The sequence below is a fragment of the Bombina bombina genome, chromosome 7 (assembly GCF_027579735.1).
Source record: "Bombina bombina isolate aBomBom1 chromosome 7, aBomBom1.pri, whole genome shotgun sequence".
Classification (NCBI taxonomy): domain Eukaryota; kingdom Metazoa; phylum Chordata; class Amphibia; order Anura; family Bombinatoridae; genus Bombina; species Bombina bombina.
The window spans coordinates 570,010,577-570,028,774 of record NC_069505.1 but is presented as its reverse complement, the minus strand read 5'-3'; the positions used below and the strand labels follow the sequence as shown (position 1 = coordinate 570,028,774).

The following is an 18,198-nucleotide window of genomic DNA, read 5'->3' as shown; positions in this document are numbered from 1 at the left end:
CTGTTTTGCTTGAGGCAACGGTTTCACCTCTTAGCCAATAGTCGTGCGGTAAATCCGGCATGTCTGCCCCTGTGGCGCTAAGTTTCCCACATGCTATTGCCAAGGTGTGGAAACGTCATCTCATAGCAAAACAGTGTTCTGTGGGCTGTCTTAGCAGCTCAGCAATGCTTGAATAAAATAAAGGAGCTTGCCGCATTAAGTATTTTATAAGTCATGAAAGTCCCTTTTATTTGTTCCAATGGTCAAGCCTAGCGTTACACAAAGCACTAGGATTGATTTATCTATGTAACTCCCATTGTTAAAAAGTAATTGAAGTCATACTACACGAATGTAAAAGTAACTTAATTCATGCTCCGTATTATCCCCAATTTTAGTGAGTACAACAGCCAGCTGATTTTACCAACCATCTAAATATTGTCAAGCTATTGAAAGTTAATTTTATTGGACAAACTATGAATAAAATGTAAAAAAAAAAACCTTTGGATAGCAGTGTTCTACTTATACCACCACCCAGACGACATTTTCTGTGGAACACACGTACACAATAAAAGTGACACGATTGAGAGCATTTTTATTTTTAGACCAGCACATTACAAAAGACAAATTTTCAAACAAACAAAAAAAAATCCATAAACGTAATGTTCGCTATACAGATTGCTTAACCAAGTGGTGCCTTCTTACAAGATTCCTGATCTTCAGCACAGAAGATCACGTGGGCATCTGAAATAAGAACAAGGGCATTATTTCATACACGGATTAAACCCACCCCCGCTGCCTGATCCCACGTGTCAGCGTCAGAGCGTTTACTTAGCCATCACTGTGTATCAGAGACTCTAGTCTAAGCTTTCATCACTCACTGGCACGTGAAGCCAAGTATAGCTTGTGTGTATACATACCGCTTATGTGAGCGAGAAGCAGAATCCATCCGTTTATAATAGTCTGCATAATCTTTATCTGGACACATCCTGTTAAAAAAAAAAAAATAATTAAAGGATGTAAAATACAAAACACATTGACAGAGCATACAATTGTAAGACTAGGTTAGTTCTATTGTCATACGTGCATGGTATCTTAATTCCTAGGTATTAAGAGCAGCAATTGACTGTTGGAGCTTTGCTACGCATTCAGTCACTGGCTCAGCAGACATCTAGCAGTGCTGCTCTAAAATAAACTACTTAAAAAAAAAAAATCCCCTCAACCCCTTTCTCTGCATAGGAAAAGACTTTGCACAAACAGAAGTAGGTATACATCAGTATTCTAAAACATTGGGGCTTTATTAGGAGTCTGAAAATCAGCGCAATGTTCTATATATAAAAAACAAACACACCCAGATGGGCTATATAAATGGATCTACAAAACTTACGCAAAAAAAAAGTCTAGTGTATGTCCCTTTAAGCCTTGCAAAGGCGTCAGTTATATGCAGGAAATAAGTCATTTTGCACTTTCTAGCAGGAGAAAGATACCTGGGCTAAATACAGTTTCCCTATAAGCAAAGGATGACTACAGCTGCGGAATCTGTTGGCGCTCTACAAATAACCGATAGAGCTGTGCACAAGTTTCCAACTAGTGTAAATGGCTTTAGTATTGTTTAGGGGAGAACATTTCTATTAAAGGTGAATACACATTTTATAGCTACAAATTTCCTGCAGCTAAATGACATTTTCTTATACATCAGTGTGTCAGCATTAACTAAAACATCAGTCTTTCAGAGACTCTAGTCTTGCGTTGTCATCATTCACACTGTATGGCACTGTGCACGCTCCTCACACTACTAGCAAGTTTACCAGAAGTAATATGGCCTAGTGATGGTAAACTCCTTTATAAAAATCAGATCCAGAATGTTAGTGATTTTAGATTGGAGAATTCAAGTAGTTGACAAAAAAATTGACTTTTGAAGTTGGTGACAAAGCGCAGGGAATTTGAATTTAATATCTTTAAGTTATAGCACATCTTTATGACAACTGATGAATTACTCTCCATCTAAAATAGCACCAATATTCCAGATCTGACTTTATAACGGGGCACGTTACCATCACTTTAGTTATAAAGCCTTACCTCACTGTCCGCACAGCTGGCAAGCTCATTCACCTGGGGGAAAAAAAAAAAAAAAGTTAAATGTAATTATTCACTTTAAAAACCGGCACTGAAGAGCTTATCCAAGACAGATTTGCACGTATGTTTAGCAGCATGTCAGAGCGTTTACTAAGCCATCAGTTCATTTTCAGAGACTCTAGTCTAACATTGTCATCAGCCATGCACAATACGTTAGTAGCAGTAGCTTGGTACATACCTAGCTTGTCATGTCTTCTGGCAAATCTTGGTGTGCTACCCAGCAAGGAACCTACAGACAAATGAATGTCAATATGGGTGACATATAGATTTGAGGGACTTTATATAAAAACCATGCAGCATTTAAAATCGTATAAAGGTTCTGAAAAAAAAAAAAAAAAAAAAAAACTAAAGTCAATAGCAGCTTACAGCACTCAACTTTTGAGTGCTTTATGGTTAATACAGCTATTAAAGCTGGAAACGTTGCCTTGTTAAAAAGGCCTCTTTAATAGAAAAAAACTAAGGTATGTTATTGCATGTTTAATTCAAGTTTACGAATGATCATTTATATTAACCCTTTCATGAGGCTAGCGTTTCAGAAACACTGTCATATCAGAGGGGGTGACCCTAAGTTATCCCAACCTTGTTTAAGGGTGAATGGTCAGACCTTCCTATTGCACCACTGCACAAGGAAAACTGAAGGACAGACAGGATTCCTAGTTGCAAGTCACATCCATAACTTGTAACATGGGGGCCCATAGGTAAAGTACCACCCAGAAAGCAAAGGGAACTAATGATCCTAAGCAGACAAGGCTGTTGCACCAATTAAAAGCAGCCGCCGCCAAAACAGCAGTTTTGAGCGATACTTTAAACTCCCTAAAAAAAAAATAAAATATAACTCATTTTCCACTAGAGCTACCCTTTAAGTTTGACAGCCAGTTTAAAAATAGTGTCCAACAAAGGATAAAAAGCCTTTACCTGATGTAGTAAAGTAGATCTGCTCCATCTGCTTTAGGATCCCATATGCAGAGAGAAAGAAAATACAATTAACGTGGGCAGCAGAAGCGTGTAAAATTAATCATTGTTCACTGGCTTATCAGAACGCTGCGGGTGTGACATCACACTGGGTGGTCAGGGAACCATTATAATTATCATCATGTGCAAGCCGTGATGGGAATGAATGATTTAAATGAGAAGGAATAATGCTTACATAAGAAATGCAATCCCATCCTACAAGGGGGGAAAAAAAAAAAAAGCAAAAAAGTGACATCTAAGACATTTATGCGGTCTTGTTTTGTTAGAGAAATGGGCAGATTTTGCAAGTTACAAAACTTCAAAGCTTAGTACAATAGTATTTAATCAGGGATGGCAGATGAGTGTATTCACTGCTCTAAGCAATCCCTTAGTATGTGGGCACTCTAGTTTAGAGAAGCTGATCTACAGCTTGTCTAGGTAGTGTGGGACCATCACAGTATTTAGCAAAACTAATATATTACACTGATCACCCCTTTTATCAGAGGAATTTAAAGGGATGTGATAAAATCACTCTGATCCTGCATCTCAAGTAGCTGCTTATTGGATCCTCTGCAGATTGCAAATGGTTTGGGGCCCCCAAGCAATACTTTAACCCTCTTGTAGAAGTTAAACACATAACCTTTGGTAGTGATAAAACATAGCACCATAAAGTCTTTTAAATTGTGTGCAAAGTCTTTAGTTATCTAAATGCATTTCTATACTTAAAGGGCCCTTAAACCCCAAAATTTTCCTTCACGATTCAGATAGAGAATAACATTTTAAACATTCCAATTTACTTCTATTATCTGAGTTGCTGCAATCTTTAGATACCCTTTGTTAAAGAAAAAGCAATGCACATTGGTGAGCCAATCACATGAGGCATCTATGTGCAGCCACCAATCAGAAGCTACTGAGCCTATCTAGATATGCTTTTCAGGAAAGAATATGAAGAGAATGAAGCAAATTAGATAATAGAAGTAAATTAGAAAGCTGTTTAAAATGGTATTCTCTATCTGAATCAAAAAAATTGGGTTTAATGTCCCTTTAAGCAGATTAGCTGCCATGCATTATACATACTACAGGGCGGGTGCATGAAGGAACATGGATAGTGCAATCCAGTATGTGACAGATCTAGGGAAAAATTACTATAATTTCCCATTCTGGCTCCTAATATTTTCTTAAAGGGACAGTAAAGGAACATAGTGCAGAATTATATAACATTATTTTTTAGGTTTACTGTCCCTTTAATTTATACAGAAAAGCCTTCACTTGCTCCCAAGACCGTGTTTTGTATGTAATCTATAGTTTTAGCACAAAAGCCAATAAAGGTGTGGCATACGCAGGTAGCCAACAATTGCCGAGAAACAGAAGGAATCATTTTTTGCATTTCTCCGTTGTCTTTTATACTGCCATTAAAATACTATTGAGCATATGTGTTGCTGCATCAGTGTTTGTATTAATGCATACTATAGAGAATATTATTATATACACACAATAATGCGATGTTATACAATTAATCTTCACAAACTAAAGCCACGTCAGAAATTATAAAGCATCTCCGGGAATACAGGTCCCAAAAGACAAGACTACAAGAACAAAAAGTACCGCCATGCCAGAAAACGAGACAAAGTAAATATGATTATTTCATAGTATGATTTTAACTCACCTAAAACAAATATTCGGCTGTAAACATTCCCGAAGCCCTCATCTATCCGTATGCAAGAAGATGGAAGCCACCTGGCAAAGGATGGCGAAGAAATCTCACGGATTGCAGCAGCGAACACTCTAAAGCCACCATTTTAGAAGTCGAAGCGCACAAGGCATGAGAACGAAAGAAAGGCGGAATCCACTTTTTATGCTCACAAGGACCCCATCCCAGGCTGCATCACGGCCAGTACTTGCGTTTCTTTGCCAGTTTTTAGAATACTTAGATGAATGCCTGTCGAAAGGCATATGTTAAACGCGATTTTAATTACAATAACTCTTGCAAAATCGAATCACCTTATGAACGTTACCGATACAATTAGCCGTTAACTTAAAATAAAAATAGGCATGTATATGTTTGCAGGTAATATTTTAATACCGGCACTCTTAGGGCACCCATTTTTACTGTCAGTGAATTGTGATAGGAGCTTATTGATTAGTGACAATTTTAATTCCATATTATAATTTCCCCTTTTATTTGTTCCAAATTACTTGCTATAATTAATGCATGTTATTATATGTATGAGGAATGGATAGTCTATGCTTATTCTTGAAATTGAAATAGCTGGGTTTTGCATAATGAAACCACCACACATAAGGATATTTTCAGTACCTAAGTATTGACCTTTACTTATATTACAAGAAGATAGTCAGGTATGCTCTTCCTTCAGGCTCAGCAAATTTGAATGGGCATGTTTTTTGAGCACACGTGCTAGTGAATTCAATGTGTTAAAAACAGCTATTTCAAATACAAAAACAAAACACAAAGGAGCAATACATTAATAATCTCTAGCTGGCATAACAAGTCCCTGGAAACAAATTAAATGGAAATCAATTTTATAGAAAATTGGCCTTTTGCATGGTGGGCAGGTGTAGAGGGAGTGATGTGCAAAATTATATTTGTATTAATGTTAAAACTCAAATATAACATTGCAAAACAGTAATCTTAAAGTGAAGGTCAATTTTGACAAATTAGTGCCTGGTTTTTAATAATCCTATTAAAACAAGGGCACTTTAATTAATCAAAATTGACATTTCAAGCATTTTCTTCAAAAATTTACCTTTTAATCCTGAAAGCTGCTCCATCGATTCCCCCGGCCGTTGGAAGCCTCTGTTTACGTCAGAAATGACGAATCCGGTTTCCTCCAATCACAGCGTTCCCCCTGGGGGGATCATGGCCTGAGGGAATGCCGTGATTGGATGAAGCCGGATTAGTCATTTTGGACCTGCGAATAGGGCTTGCAACAGGTGGAGGAAGCGCTGCAGCGGCTCTCAGGATTAAAAGGTAAGTTTTTGAAGAAAACACTTGAAATGTCAATTTTGAGGAATTAAAGTGCCCTTGTTTTTAATAGGATTATTAAAAACCAGGCACTAATTCGTCAAAATTGACCTTCACTTTTAAAATGTACTGTAACAAGTGCATATATTGTTACATGAAACAGCAACATTTCAAATTTAAGCAACTTTATAATTTATTCCTATTATCAATTTTTCTTTGGTCTCTTGCTCTCTTTATTTGAAAAAGTAGGAATGTAAGCCACCAATCAGCAAACACTACCCAGGTTCTGAACCAAAAATAGGCCGGCTCTAAACCTTACATTTCTTCTTTTTCAAATAAAGATAGCAGGAGACAAATGAACAATTGATAATAGGAGTAAATTATAAAGTTGATTAATTTGCATGTTCTGTCTGAATCATGAAAGAAAGTATTTGGGTTTAGTATCCCTTTAAAACTTAGGGGTATGTCTATATAGCATTTCAGGAACTTTTCATTATGCTTATGAAGGAGCATCAATAACATCTAAAAATACTTTTACATAAAAATGTTAATATCAAAGCTGTTTAAATTGACATTGAAACTATATGAAATGCATGTTTGTGTACGACAGATTGATCACTATCTTATAAGGATGATTCTATAGATGTAATTGTTTGGTGGATGACCAATAGGGTTGTCACCTTTAGTTCAGGCCAACCCAAACACTCTGGCACCATTTTTTTAATGTACACACTATGCATAATAACACTTAACACAAACTCGCACGTAGATATTCACACTCTCACACACCCAACACACACATACGGGCCGATTTATTAAGAGTCGGACGGACATGATCCGCTGTAGCGATCGTGTCAGTCCGGCATCGCTGAATTCCATTAGCATACATTGTCGGCATTTAACATTGCACAAGCAGTTCTGGTGAACTGCTTGTGCAATGCCGCCCCCTACAGATTCGCAGCCAGTCGGCGGCTAGCAGGGGGTGTCAATTAACCCGATCGTATGTGATTGGGCTGATTGCTGTATGCCGTCTCAGAGGTGGCGTACAAGTTAAGGAGCGTTCTGGCAATAATAAATCGGCCCCATATACTCAAAAATGACACAAACAAAAACACTGAAGCTCACACACACTCTCCTTCACACACTAACACACAGACTCTCACACACTATTTTACACATTAACATTCACACTCTATTTTACACACTAACTCACACACTCTATTTTATGCACTAACATTCACACACTAACTCACACACTCTATTTTACACACTAACATTCACACACTAACTCACACACTCTATTTTATGCACTAACATTCACACACTAACTCACACACTATTTTACACACTAACATTCACACACTAACTCACACACTAACATTCACACACTAACTCACACACTCTATTTTATGCACTAACATTCACACACTAACACACACACTCTATTTTATGCACTAACATTCACACACTAACACACACACTCTATTTTATGCACTAACATTCACACACTAACTCACACACTCTATTTTATGCACTAACATTCACACACACTAACTCACACACTCTATTTTATGCACTAACATTCACACACTAACACACACACTCTATTTTATGCACTAACATTCACACACTAACACACACACTCTATTTTATGCACTAACATTCACACACTAACTCACACACTCTATTTTATGCACTAACATTCACACACACTAACTCACACACTCTATTTTATGCACTAACATTCACACACTAACACACACACACTCTATTTTATGCACTAACATTCACACACTAACACACACACTCTATTTTATGCACTAACATTCACACACTAACTCACACACTCTATTTTATGCACTAACATTTACACACTAACTCACACACTCTATTTTATGCACTAACATTCACACACTAACACACACACTCTATTTTATGCACTAACATTCACACACTAACTCACACACTCTATTTTATGCACTAACATTCACACACTAACTCACACACTCTATTTTATGCACTAACATTCACACACTAACACACACACACTCTATTTTATGCACTAACATTCACACACTAACTCACACACTCTATTTTATGCACTAACATTCACACACTAACTCACACACTCTATTTTATGCACTAAAATTCACACACTAACTCACACACTCTATTTTATGCACTAACATTCACACACTAACTCACACACTCTATTTTATGCACTAACATTCACACACTAACAGACACACTCTATTTTATGCACTAACATTCACACACTAACTAACACACTCTATTTTATGCACTAACATTCACACACTAACTCACACACTCTATTTTATGCACTAACATTCACACACACTAACTGACACACTCTATTTTATGCACTAACATTCACACTCTAACACACACACTCTATTTTATGCACTAACATTCACACACTAACTCACACACTCAATTATATGGTAGCCCTCTACCATATAATTGTTTTGTTGTACTCCCCCTTTGTTTATAGCGCTGCAGAATCTGTTGGCGCTCTACAAATAACCGATAATAATAATAATAATTTTATGCACTAACATTCACACACTAACTCACACACTCTATTTTATGCACTAACATTCACACACTAACTCACACACTCTATTTTACGCACTAACATTCACACACTAACACACACACTCTATTTTATGCACTAACATTCACACACACGCCCTCTCAAACACTAACACACACTCCCACACAAAGAAACACACACATGCAGAGAGAAATTACTGTAGGCACGTGCAGTATGTTGCAAATGTACAATGTAACCTTTTTGGCTGTGGCTCTTTCTCACCAAACCCGAACATTTGCATGTTTTGGGCCTGACCCAGCATCAAACCAGGACACACAAATGGAAACACAAACTGTCCTGGTCATTCACAGACAGGTTTCTACCCTCTAGGTCAAGTTAACTAATTTGACATTGAAGGGACATGAAACACAATTTTTTTTTCTTTCATGATTCAGATAGAACATGTAATTTTAAGCAACTTTCTAATTTACTCCTATTATCATGTTTTCTTCTTTCTCTTGGTATCTTTATTCGAAAAGCAGGAATGTCAACTTATGACCAGGCCCACCTTTTCTTCAGCACCTTGGTAGTGCTTGCCGATTGGTGGCTAAATGCAGACACCAGCCAGCAAGCGCTATCCAGGGTTCTGAACCAAAAATGGGCCTTCTTGTAAGCATACATTCCTGCTTTTTCAAATAAAGATACCAAGAGAACAAAGAAAAATCGATAATAGCAGTAAATCAGAAAGTTGATTAAAATTGTCTGTTCTATCTGAATCATGAAAGAATAAAATGGGTTCAGTATCCCTTTAAAGGTATATGAAACACATTTTTTTTCTTTCATGAGCATGAATTCTTAAGAAAGTTGCTTAAAAATTCATGCTCTCTCTGAATCACAAAAGAAAATAATTGGGTTCAGTGTCCCTTTAAGAAAAATAAAAGTTTCCAATTTACTTCTATTATCAAATATGCTTCTATCCCATTATATTCTGTGTTGAAGAGATACCTAGGTAGGCATTTGGAGCAGTCCATAACAGGAACTAGTGCTGCCATCTAGTGCTCTTGCAGATGGATAACATTCTAGCAAAACTGCTGCCATATACTGCTCCAGAAATGGTCCTGCTCCTAAGCATGTGTCAGCTTTTCAACAAAAGATACCAAGAGAATGAAGAAAAATGAAATAAACATTTTGGGTTTCATATCCATTAAAGTCACTGTATACAAATCACTAAAATTAAAATGATATGTCAGATGTAAATTGATTTACTGGTCTGATTATAAACACGAATTGTATAAGTACAGTGTGGCTGTGGAAATAAGTGGAAGGCAGCATTGGTTGGCATCCCACATTACGTCGTCCATGTTGCCAACCACACTTCCGCCTACTACCGGAAGTAGATTCTCAGTCAGTTGGCGCTCTGTTTCTGTCACCGTTGTAATAGAAGAAGGAAGAGGAAGAATCGGTAAGTGACCGATGTAATCTCTTTTATATCTCTGGCATCCTTTTACGTAGTGTCATTTCTGGTGTATATACCGTAAGCACTGATTTCCCCCCTGCAGCATGCATAATATTTATGTGCAATATTTGTCCCTCAGCAGAAAATGCGAAGCCGAGAAAATAAAGAGATTGATATCTAAGATGGATACCTAGAGATTCCAGTCTATCGTTCCTATTTAATCCGTATAACAACCCATTCATTCTACAATCTAGACACACATTGTCATATCACAAATGGCTGCAGTTCTCGGGGGTATGACCCAACCTCCATTTTATCTCATTTCGCCATATGTTTTGTAGTAAATATAGCAAGGGAGGCGGGGCTATTATACGATAATGGGTGTGGCTTAGTCTGATTGACACTACCATTGTGTTTTGGTCTCTGCTACTATGAATAACACTATTGCATGCTGAGAATGTATTAATTATCATTAATTATGCTCATGTATTAGCTACAAGTGACATAACCTTAAAAATAAAAGAAAGCCTTTCATATGTCATTCACCTGATAGAGGTAGTTAAATATTTTATCTGCATGAAAAAAAATAGTTTATATTGTGACTCACAGTAAATATTTTTTTTCTCATTTTGCTATAGCAGTCTTAATGCTCATTGGCTGATTGGGCCACCTCCCATAGCTGTTTTGGTGGCTAAAGATCAGCCTGTCCATGTTGTGTAAAAACAAATGTTTGGTATATTTGAGTATATATATATATATATATATATATATTTAATAAGGCAGAAAAACTGGATTGCAAGCAAAACTTTAATACAGGTGGCCCTCGTTTTACAACGGTTCAATTTACACCGTTTCAGAATAACAACCTTTTTTTCCAGTCATGTGACTGCTATTGAAAAGCATTGAGAAGCAGTGCATTTATTAAAATAGCCAGTAGGTGGAGCTGTCCGCTTGAGTTGCAGCAAAGCCAAGCAAGCTGAAATTAATCAGTTTAACCAGACCTGAGCTATCGAGCAGATTTCAAAGGAACAAGATCTTCCTGTCTATAAATCAGTCCAGATTGAAATGCATAGAAAGAACTGTTTGCAGAAAAATGCAAGTGTAGTCTGTGTTGTGTGATTATTTTATTAGATTTATAATGCTGTCTAGCATTTAAAGTCTTCATTTCAAAGCTTTTAAAATAATGTATTAGGTTTTACTTATGACAATTTTGAGAGGGGCCTGGAACCTATCTCCCTCACTTCCCATTGACTTACATTATAAACTGGGTTTCAATTTACAACCATTCCTTCTGGAACCTAACCCCGGCGTAAACTGAGGGCTACCTGTATTTAGTTTATCCTTTAAAAAGCCATATAGTACAAAGCAGTGTGGCCAGCTGTCTTAGTCCTATAGGAAACTGCATTTTGTGCCGACAGTTTATCTCACTTCTATCTTTAAATGTGCCCATAATACATTTCACCTATTCCATACTAAGCGGTACATATGTGTTCATGTATGTTTACACTCAGACTTAGATATGATATATACAGGGCCGAATCAATTTATGTGAAATGTATGAACCAATTTGTTAGGACCCAGAAAATGAAATCTGTTTATAGAAATGCGCTGAATCATCTCTACAAATAAATATTTATTAAAGTTTATTTCATTTTATATTGTTGATAAATATAGAAAGTACATATCTTTTACACAATGCTGGTTTGTTCCATTAAAGGGACACTAAACCCACATTTTTTTCATGATTCAGATAGAGCAGCAACTTTCTAATTTACTCCTTTTATCAAATTTTCTTTGTTCTCTTGCTATCTTTATATTAAAAAGCAGGAATGTAAGGTTAAGAGCCGGCCCTTTTTATGTTCAGCACCTGGGTAGTGCTTGCTGATTGGTTTGCTACATTTAGCCACCAATCAGCAAGCGCTACCCAGGTTCTGAACCAAAAATGGGCTGGTACTTAAGCTTAGATTCCTGCTTTTTAAAATAAAGATTGAATGAAAACAAAGAAAAATTTATAATAGGAGTAAATTAGAAAGTTGTTTAAAGTGAAGGTCAATTTATATGAATTGGTGCCCGGTTTGTAACCCCTTGAGTGCTAATGACGGCTCTGAGCCGTCATGAGCACTCTCCCATCTTGAGGGAGATCTGGGGGCTCCTTATTGCTCCTACCCCGGCGATCGTGCCTGTAGAGTGACAGGCATCGCCAGGGCTTCACGTGATGCGTGGTGATGTCACGCACAATTACGTGATGACGTCACCGTGCAACTTTATTTATACTTAACAATGTTAAGTATAGGAGGAGGGGACATGCTGCTTAGAAGCCTGTATCTCAGGCATCTAAGCAGCTACAGACCCCCAAGACCCATTGTTGGAAAGGTAATCGCCTAACCTTTCCAACAGTGTAAGTCTTGGGGGTCTGTAAAAAATAATAAAAAAGTAAAAAAAAATGTTTCAAAAATAAAATAAATGAAATAAAATATTAGCACCCAGGTGGGAAATGGCTTAGCAGCCAAAGGGTTAATAATCCTAATAAAAACAAGGGCACTTTAATTCATCAAAATTGACATTTCAATCGTTTTCTTCAAAAACTTACCTTTTAATCCTGACAGCCGCTGCAGAGCTTCCTCTGCCCGTCGCAAGCCCTCTTCCTCCAATCATGGCGTTGCCTCAGGCCATGATTCCCCCGTGATTGGAGGAAGCCGGATTCGTCCTTTCTGACGGGGAATCGCTGGAGCGGCTGTCAAGATTAAAAGGTACATTTTTGAAGAAAACGAGTGAAATGTCAATTTTGATGAATTAACCCCTTAATGACCACAATGTACCCTGTATGTCACTGGTCGTTAAGGGGTTTTTCAGGACATAATAGCACAAGTCTAGCAAGAACACGCTATTAATGCCCTCCCTAGAGCAGGCTTTGTGGAATAGAGCAGTCTCAATGCTGGTGGAAAGACCGCGCTATAAAACAATCAAGTCCCAAAAAAAGGCCAGCGACATACAGGGTACGTCGCTGGTCCTTAAGGGGTTAAAGTGCCCTATAGGATTATAAAAAAACGGGCATTGATTCATCTAAATTGACCTTCACTTTAAAATCGCATGCTCTATCTGAATCATAAAAGAAAAAAATTTGATTTAGTATCCCTTTAATCTTTTTTTCCAGGAGTTTTAAGAAATCGCAGGAATTTTTGTTTTTTTTCTTTATTTGAAAAATCATAATAATGCAATAGTTCAATGTTTTGCACAAATGTTATGCTACCTAATATTTGTGTATGTTTAAAGTGGCATAAATGCAAAAAAAAAAAGAAAATCAGAACATTTTGGTTTTGTACCATTGCTTGCATTTAGCTCTAGGATTTATCCCTTCAAAGGCGTTGACATTAATTAAGTATAGTAAAAAATAAATTGCATTATACTTTTTATTATTGCTTTTACTTACTTTTCCTGTAATTTAAGTCTGAACATTTAAAGTTTTCCAATTCTGCAAATTAGTAGTGCATGTGACAGACTTCACAAGCCTAACCCTGCCACATATCTACCCCCAAATTGGTCTCAGTGGATATTATAATATAAGAACTGCAAAACTATTCAGTTTTTGCAAACATAATGACCATGGCCAGCTGCATCTACTTCGTTAACAAGTCCAGACTGGCTCCATTGATTAGCGGTTGATGGAGTTTGGCTATTCAAGATTAATTGCAACAAACAAGATGATATTTTGTCTAACTCCTGTTTATTAGTTTATTGCAAGATTGGAGAAAAAATGTTGCCATATCAAGGTGTTCACTGTCCCTTTTTAAAGTAATCTCTGGAGCAGTGATACAATACTGGGACAAAACTGAGCACATTAGGTGAACCAATGACAAGAGGCATATATGTGCAGCCACCAATCAGTAGCTAGCTCCCAGTAGTGCATTGCTGCACCTGAGCCTACCTAGGTATGCTTTTCAACAAAGAATACAAAGAGAAGGAAATACATTTCACAGAAGATGCAGGATAGTAGACACCAATCAGTAAGTGCTATCTAGGTGCTGAACCAAAATTGGGCCGGCTCCTATGCTTACATTCCTGCTTTTTCAAGTAAAGATAGCAAGAGAACAAATAAAAAAATATAATATGAGTAAAGTAGAAAGTTGCTTAAAATTGGGGGTTTTGTCCCTTTAATTCCATAGATTACAAGCGTTTTGCTTATCCCAAAAATATTTAGTGGTATATAACACAAACTATTATAATATGCAGTTCCTGGGTTACCGGGGCAGGAAGCGCTTGCAGCCAGGACCTGCACTACATGCTGATGCCAGATGTTAAATATACAAGCACCGAGGCTGTGACTGCAGAATCCCCTGTGAGATTGTAAATACTGTATTACCCAAGGCCTCAGGCAGTAAAATGGCTTTGTTGTAATTGTAAGTTACTGTTGGCCACCAACTAGGGTGAAAAAAACATCTAGGAGTCATAGTAGCTTGAGTCTGGCCACGTGTATAATGGGAAAAAACTAAACAAAAACAATTATATGTATTTTCTTCCATGTTTCGATAGACCACCTCAGAACACTAAACCCATTTTAAAGATGGCAGAAACAGATGTAGACAATGAACTTCTGGACTACGAGGATGATGAAGTGGACAACCAAGCTACAGGTGATGCACCAGACATTACTCCTAAGAAGGAGATGAAGGGATCCTATGTGTCCATCCACAGCTCTGGTTTCAGAGATTTCCTTCTCAAACCTGAGCTACTGCGTGCCATCGTGGACTGTGGCTTTGAACACCCATCTGAAGGTCAGTAAATATACAGGAATGTCTGGGAGTGGTTTTGGATCAAAAATATCAATTTGGGCATGGAATCTAGGAAGTCTAATGGCAGGTTTTTGGGGTTCCTAGATGGGCTTTGGCGATCCAAGAATTCTTTGAGAAAAGGACAAAAATGGCTTACAAATAGTAGAAGAAGGGATTGTAGGACAAAGTTCTTAATTTTGCACAATCCCACATATTGTGGGGCTATTGGGAGTTCTGTGTTATGGAAATAACTTTAAAGGGACACTGAACCCAAATTTTTTCTTTTGTGATTCAGATAGAACATTCAATTTTAAGCAACTTTCTAATTTACTCCTATTATCATTTTTTTCTTTGTTCTTTTGCTATCTTTAATTGAAAAAGAAGGCATCTAAGCTTTTTACTTAGTTCAGCACTGGGGACAGCACTTTTTTTATTGGTGGATGAATTTATCCACCAATCAGCAAGGACAACCCAGGTTGTTCACCAAAAATAAGCTGGCATCTAAACTTACATTCTTGCATTTTAAATAAAGATACCAAGAGAATAAATAAAAATTTGATAACAGGAGTAAATTAGAAAGTTGCTTAAAATTACATGCTCTATCTAAATCATTAAAGAAAAAATTTGGGTTCAGTGTCCCTTTAAGGAAACCAAGGCTTGAAACATTTAACAATGTGTATGATTGTGGTATTTCCTTCAAGCCATAGATGTAGGTGGTTAGAGCCTTTATGCGAGCAGTGGAGAAACATCCTTTAGAATGATTTTGAGATGAATGAGTGAGTACCTCCATGGTATTAAAGTGAAAGTCAATCCTAGCGTTTTTGAAACGACTAATGAAACAAATAAAGGGGACTTTCATTCATAAAGTATGATACTTCATGCAGAAAGCTCCGTTATTGGTTTCAAGCGATCGCTGCTCTGAGCTGCTAAGGCAGCCCACGGCAGATCGCTGTTTTGCTTGAGTGGTGACGTTTTCACCTCTTAGCCAATAGCCGTGTGGGTAAATCTGGTTTGGCACCTTTGGGAGCCGTATTTACTGCACGGCTATTTGCTAAGAGGTGAAAACGTCACAACTTAGCAAAAAAAATGTTGTGCTGTGGGCTGCCTGAGCAGCTAAGAACGGCGATCTATTGAAACAAATAAAGGAGCTTTCTGCATGAAGTATCTTATACTTAATTAATAATAGTCCCCTTTATTTGACTCATCCAGGTGTGTGTTTTATGGTATTGCTAATTAAGCAATGTTTTGGGTTGCTATGTACTGAAGTGAGTGAGCTTCCTAAACACTTGTGAAGTATCCAGACCTAGATCCACAGGTGACAACATTTTGGGAATAGGGAGATACTCACTGATAAATATGGCTAGATTTATGTAGCTTCATAGCCCTTATGGTGCAGGGTTACTCTTCTGAGCCTGCAAGTTAAAGGGATATGAAAACTTCCCAAAAATATTTTGTGATTCAGACAGAACAAACAATTTAAAAAAAAGTTTCCAATTTACTTCAAATTTGCTTTGTTCCCATGATATTCTGTGTTGGAGAGGTTGGTATTTGATGAACTACATGGCAGGAAATAGCGCTGCCCTCTAGTGCTCTTGCAAATGGATAACATTCTTGCTAAACTTCCATCTAGTGCTCTTGCAAATGTATAACATTCTTGCTAAACTGCTGCCCTCTAGTGCTCTTGCAAATGGATAACATTCTTGCTAAACTGCTGCCCTCTAGTGCTCTTGCAAATGGATAACATTCTTGCTAAACTGCTGCCCTCTAGTGCTCTTGCAAATGTATAACATTCTTGCTAAACTGCTGCCATCTAGTGCTCTTGCAAATGTATAACATTCTTGCTAAACTGCTGCCCTCTTGTGCTCTTGCAAATGGATAACATTCTTGCTAAACTGCTGCCCTCTAGTGCTCTTGCAAATGGATAACATTCTTGCTAAACTGCTGCCATCTAGTGCTCTTGCAAATGGATAACATTCTTGCTAAACTGCTGCCCTCTAGTGCTCTTGCAAATGGATAACATTCTTGCTAAACTGCTGCCCTCTTGTGCTCTTGCAAATGGATAACATTCTTGCTAAACTGCTGCCCTCTTGTGCTCTTGCAAATGGATAACATTCTTGCTAAACTGCTGCCCTCTAGTGCTCTTGCAAATGGATAACATTCTTGCTAAACTGCTGCCCTCTAGTGCTCTTGCAAATGGATAACATTCTTGCTAAACTGCTGCCATCTAGTGCTCTTGCAAATGGATAACATTCTTGCTAAACTGCTGCCATCTAGTGCTCTTGCAAATGGATAACATTCTTGCTAAACTGCTGCCATCTAGTGCTCTTGCAAATGGATAACATTCTTGCTAAACTGCTGCCATCTAGTGCTCTTGCAAATGGATAACATTCTTGCTAAACTGCTGCCCTCTAGTGCTCTTGCAAATGTATAACATTCTTGCTAAACTGCTGCCCTCTAGTGCTCTTGCAAATGTATAACATTCTTGCTAAACTGCTGCCATCTAGTGCTCTTGCAAATGGATAACATTCTTGCTAAACTGCTGCCCTCTAGTGCTCTTGCAAATGGATAACATTCTTGCTAAACTGCTGCCCTCTAGTGCTCTTGCAAATGGATAACATTCTTGCTAAACTGCTGCCCTCTAGTGCTCTTGCAAATGGATAACATTCTTGCTAAACTGCTGCCATCTAGTGCTCTTGCAAATGGATAACATTCTTGCTAAACTGCTGCCCTCTAGTGCTCTTGCAAATGGATAACATTCTTGCTAAACTGCTGCCCTCTAGTGCTCTTGCAAATGGATAACATTCTTGCAAAACTGCTGCCCTCTAGTGCTCTTGCAAATGGATAACATTCTTGCTAAACTGCTGCCCTCTAGTGCTCTTGCAAATGGATAACATTCTTGCTAAACTGCTGCCCTCTAGTGCTCTTGCAAATGGATAACATTCTTGCTAAACTGCTGCCCTCTAGTGCTCTTGCAAATGGATAACATTCTTGCTAAACTGCTGCCCTCTAGTGCTCTTGCAAATGGATAACATTCTTGCTAAACTGCTGCCCTCTAGTGCTCTTGCAAATGGATAACATTCTTGCTAAACTGCTGCCATCTAGTGCTCTTGCAAATGGATAACATTCTTGCTAAACTGCTGCCCTCTAGTGCTCTTGCAAATGGATAACATTCTTGCTAAACTGCTGCCCTCTAGTGCTCTTGCAAATGGATAACATTCTTGCTAAACTGCTGCCCTCTAGTGCTCTTGCAAATGGATAACATTCTTGCTAAACTGCTGCCCTCTAGTGCTCTTGCAAATGGATAACATTCTTGCTAAACTGCTGCCCTCTAGTGCTCTTGCAAATGGATAACATTCTTGCTAAACTGCTGCCA

At 37.8% G+C, this 18,198-nt stretch overlaps 1 protein-coding gene, 1 long non-coding RNA gene and 1 other non-coding gene across 3 annotated transcripts in view; 1 reads left to right on the top strand and 2 right to left on the bottom strand.

Moving 5' to 3' along the window:
- Window positions 1-554: 554 nt before the first annotated feature.
- LOC128667070 (uncharacterized) lies at window positions 555-4,900 on the bottom strand. Its single transcript, XR_008403289.1, has 6 exons — window positions 4,730-4,900; window positions 3,028-3,058; window positions 2,291-2,341; window positions 2,056-2,088; window positions 897-965; window positions 555-720 (listed from the first exon to the last, which is right to left on the bottom strand). It is a non-coding gene; the product is annotated as an uncharacterized LOC128667070 (long non-coding RNA).
- LOC128637116 (small nucleolar RNA SNORD52) lies at window positions 792-857 on the bottom strand. The gene has a single exon (XR_008398981.1). It is a non-coding gene; the product is annotated as a small nucleolar RNA SNORD52 (small nucleolar RNA).
- Window positions 4,901-9,964: 5,064 nt separating the features above from the next.
- DDX39B (DExD-box helicase 39B) overlaps window positions 9,965-18,198 on the top strand; it is an 89,388-nt gene continuing 81,154 nt past the window's right edge. The window contains exons 1-2 of the mRNA XM_053721953.1: window positions 9,965-10,062; window positions 14,587-14,828. Of these exons, the coding sequence (XP_053577928.1) occupies window positions 14,618-14,828 (211 nt within the window). The 5' untranslated portion in view covers window positions 9,965-10,062; window positions 14,587-14,617. The remainder of the gene's footprint in view (window positions 10,063-14,586; window positions 14,829-18,198) is intronic.